The sequence below is a fragment of the Capsicum annuum genome, chromosome 2, assembly GCF_002878395.1.
Source record: "Capsicum annuum cultivar UCD-10X-F1 chromosome 2, UCD10Xv1.1, whole genome shotgun sequence".
Lineage (NCBI taxonomy): Eukaryota > Viridiplantae > Streptophyta > Magnoliopsida > Solanales > Solanaceae > Capsicum > Capsicum annuum.
This window is the reverse complement of record NC_061112.1, coordinates 127,371,598-127,375,281: the sequence shown is the minus strand read 5'-3', so window position 1 is coordinate 127,375,281 and position 3,684 is coordinate 127,371,598. Positions and strand designations below refer to the sequence as shown.

General features: G+C 35.7%; 1 protein-coding gene across 1 annotated transcript in view; it reads left to right on the top strand.

Moving 5' to 3' along the window:
• The first annotated feature begins 498 nt into the window (after positions 1-498).
• LOC107859339 (OPA3-like protein) overlaps positions 499-3,684 on the top strand; it is a 5,721-nt gene continuing 2,535 nt past the window's right edge. Inside the window, exons 1-2 of the mRNA XM_016704315.2 lie at positions 499-1,003; positions 2,084-2,218. Coding sequence (XP_016559801.1) covers positions 875-1,003; positions 2,084-2,218 — 264 coding nt within the window. The 5' untranslated portion in view covers positions 499-874. The remainder of the gene's footprint in view (positions 1,004-2,083; positions 2,219-3,684) is intronic.

Genomic DNA, 3,684 nt, shown 5'->3' with positions numbered 1-3,684 from the left:
TCTCTTGTTTTTTTTTTACAATTACATAATTATTTTTTTTTTGTATAGATTTGATTAAAGGTGAGAAAATTAATGAAGGGATGGTTTAATCTTTTTTGAAAATAAATTGAGAGGAGGAGGGAGGGAGTGCGGAGATGGAGGTGGGAGGTGGGGGAAGGGTTACAATTTTATTTTTTTTCACATATCATTGAGAAATAATAGTTAAGTTTTTTTAAGATAACATGATATAACATGCTCTAAAAAGATAGTATCTCATTATAAAATAATTAAAAATGATACTTAATTTCGTATATCGCATGAGTACGTATACCAATTCAAAGAGAAGGTGTATTCATTTGCATAACATATGAGAGAATTTTGACCATGCGGTCAGGAGATCACGAGTTCTAACCTTAGAAAAAGTCTCTGGTAGAAATATAAGGTAAGACTATGTACGATAAATCCTTGTAATTGGATCCTTTCTCAAACACACAAGGGTAAGGGTAGATTTAGTGCACTGGACCCTATCTTCTCAATTCATCATTTCCAAACACTGTAAGATCCCTGATTTCGATTTTTCAGCCGTCCACCAATTGAGACAAGTCAACCAACAAACATGTTCACAATTTTATAGGCATTTTCTATTTCATCACATTGCCTTCACGCACGCATTCCAACTTTCCCCTTAACCCCACACGCATTTTAGCTTATACCTCAAGAAATCAACCATTCTCAACTGGCCAAATTTTCATTTCAGCAGACAATCTCTTCACGAATACTTAGCTTAGCTATAAGTACTTACAGAAATACACAGTAAATGGAACGTCCTTACGCATACAATCCTCTTTAAGGTTTGATTGATTTCCCTTTATAGAAATAGTCAGATCGAGAAATAATGGTGCTGCCAGTATTGAAGCTTGGGACACTTGCATTGAAAACACTGAGCAAACCAATTGCCAGTAGGCTCAAGCAACAAGCTGGGTTGCATCCCAAGTTCCGTAATTTCATAGTCAGCATCGCCCAGGTAATAATCCCCCATTTTCTTGGAAATGATAATATCTAATTATTTTGGTTCAAATTGGTGATTATATAGGTATAAATTTGAAATCTTTTGATCCTAATCTCCTTTTAGAATGAAATCGTCGAAACAGCCTCTAGCGGAAATGTAAAGTAATGCCGCATACAATAGATCCTTGTGGTTGGCTCTTCCAAGGACTCTATGCGTAGCGAGAGTTTTAGTGCACAGGATGCCTTTTAATTAGAATGAAGAGGGCCTTAATTGTGCATTTCTATTGCCCCCTCCATCCTGAAAAGAATAATTTGGCTAGGAATTAAAACTATCAAAGTTTCTAAATTTTTGTGTATGAGAACTAGATATTTGGTGTAGAATTGGTGACCATATAGAGCATAGATTCAATTCCTAGTAAGAGCTCTTAGTCCTTTCAGCATAAGGTTTGTGCTGCTTGTAGTTTATCACATTATAAGAATCTAACTGGGGCTATTTGAACTGATACAGTTGTAACTGTAGTATAGATCAATTAGTGTTGGGGTGGATGGATGGGTGGGTGGGTGGGGGGGGGAGGGGTAACAGTTTGCTGCAATGAAACCATTATCAGATGCCAAATTATTTGACATGGCAGACTGATTATCATTATTGCACTTTGTTCTTTAACTTTTGTAGATTCTGAACTGAGGGACCAGTCAGATTCACTTATGTGGTTGGATGATTCTAATGGTTGCATCTTACATTTCTTGTTAGTAGGGGCTTTTGCTCCGGTTGAGGATTTTTGTGCATTTTGACTATGGGGCAAAATGCTTGTCATCTCTAAATAGCCGACTGTTCCATGTGATTCTTTACTTTCAATAAGTCTATGCGTTTTTCTTGCTTTCTTGTTCTTCTAATCTCTTAATAATGCAAGAATTGCTTTTGCGTTCCTCTGTGCATTTCGTTACGTTTCAGTACATTATATCAGCTATTTATGTCTTTCTTGTAGATGCAAATATTCATCTTTTAGAAACTTTTTCCTTCATTATACATTAATCTTTTGAATTCAGTTTGCATTTCAAATTTCATCTCTGAGAACACATCTATTCGTTTAACCAGGCTAACCACCGGGTGACAACACAAATGCAAAGACGGTTATATGGTCATGCAACCAGTGTGGAAATACGGCCTTTGGATGAGGAGAAAGCTGTTCAAGCTGCTGTTGACCTTCTGGGGGAAGCTTTTGTCTTTTCGGTATTGCTCAATTTCGCACTTGATTCTGAGATGACATGCTAGATAGTTATCTAAGCATCCTCGGTTTGTTTACTGTTACATATCATTATTTTTTAGATAAGAACATGCACTTTGCTAGCTACTCAACGTTTGAATTGTTGAGTATTTAAAACATGATATGAACTCTGACTGCAGTACGGAAGTAGTCGTGCTACCTTTGTTACTCAGACCTAGCAGTAGCAACTTCTAATGATCCACATAGCCCTTGAAGTCTTGGGCAATAAAGTTGCTTTACATCAATATATGAGAATATGCCTAGTTAAACACGTCCACTGAATCTTTCTCTGTGCAACTACCTTGTGATTTATTTTCCCAAGAGGAGTTTAGAACATAAAGCTTAGAGCTCTGAAACTTGTATTACATGAAAGTCTCATATCTCTCATTCGTGATGCACTACTAGCTTTGAAAATTTCTAACTATCTCCATAACATCAGGATTATTGCACTGACCGATAATGTATGAAGCAACGCTTGTAAGCTAAGTGCTATTAGACAACTTGATTTGATAATTGTTTCTGATGATTTTTACATGATCTTCAAACTATTAAAGCATATTGCTTTGGATGACCTGTGTGAAGCTTAGCAGTTACCTATGATTAGTGCTATTAAACAACATAAAATTGAGCTATAACTTTCTTATGACGAACCATATTTGTGTGACTTGATTGATTTTTTTTGGAGTAATTTATTTTCATGAATTGTTTACTTGTGGAAGAAGGACAAGAAAGTCCTTTTGTCTGGAAAGTTCTCCAATTTAAAGATACCATGTTGAATACCTGCTTTAACTACTACTCAATGTTGGTAGTGTGCTGATTGAACACGTTTTGGTGGAATGATAGTTGGGATGGAGGATAAGAGAAAAGTTCAAAGTTCAGGGTCTCTAATCAATTTGTTTGTGCTGTTGATAGAGTACTGACATGTTATGAAACTATTGTTCTGTTGGCAGCCTGTCCAACAACTCTCCTTTTAGTCTGTTACATTGACTTAAAATTAGAAGGCTTAACCTCTGGGTCCTGACAATTCTGATTTCACACTGTTGGGTTGTCAAATATAATACTGCCTGAACTCTGAAGATACTATATTTTCTCCTTTATTTTGCTTGAGTATTTGAGTTAACGGATTCCAAGTATAATTTTAACCCACATTTTATGTTGACTGACTTTCTGGTTGTGTACAAAATCTTGAACCAAGTTTGTGTTATGAATACTCTTTCAGATCTGTCTGATGAGTTAAACCTCTTTCCTTTCAAATAAACACACAAGAAAAATATTTGTGTTTTTCTTTTCTTTAGTTTACTGCAATTTTCTCAAAAAATATATCTTCTGGCAGCTCTCTTGACATCCCAACGAGAGAGAAGTCAATCTTTTCCTTTTACTGCTATTTTATGGATTTGGGTATAAAGAAGAATAGAAAGAGGAGGAGTAAGGA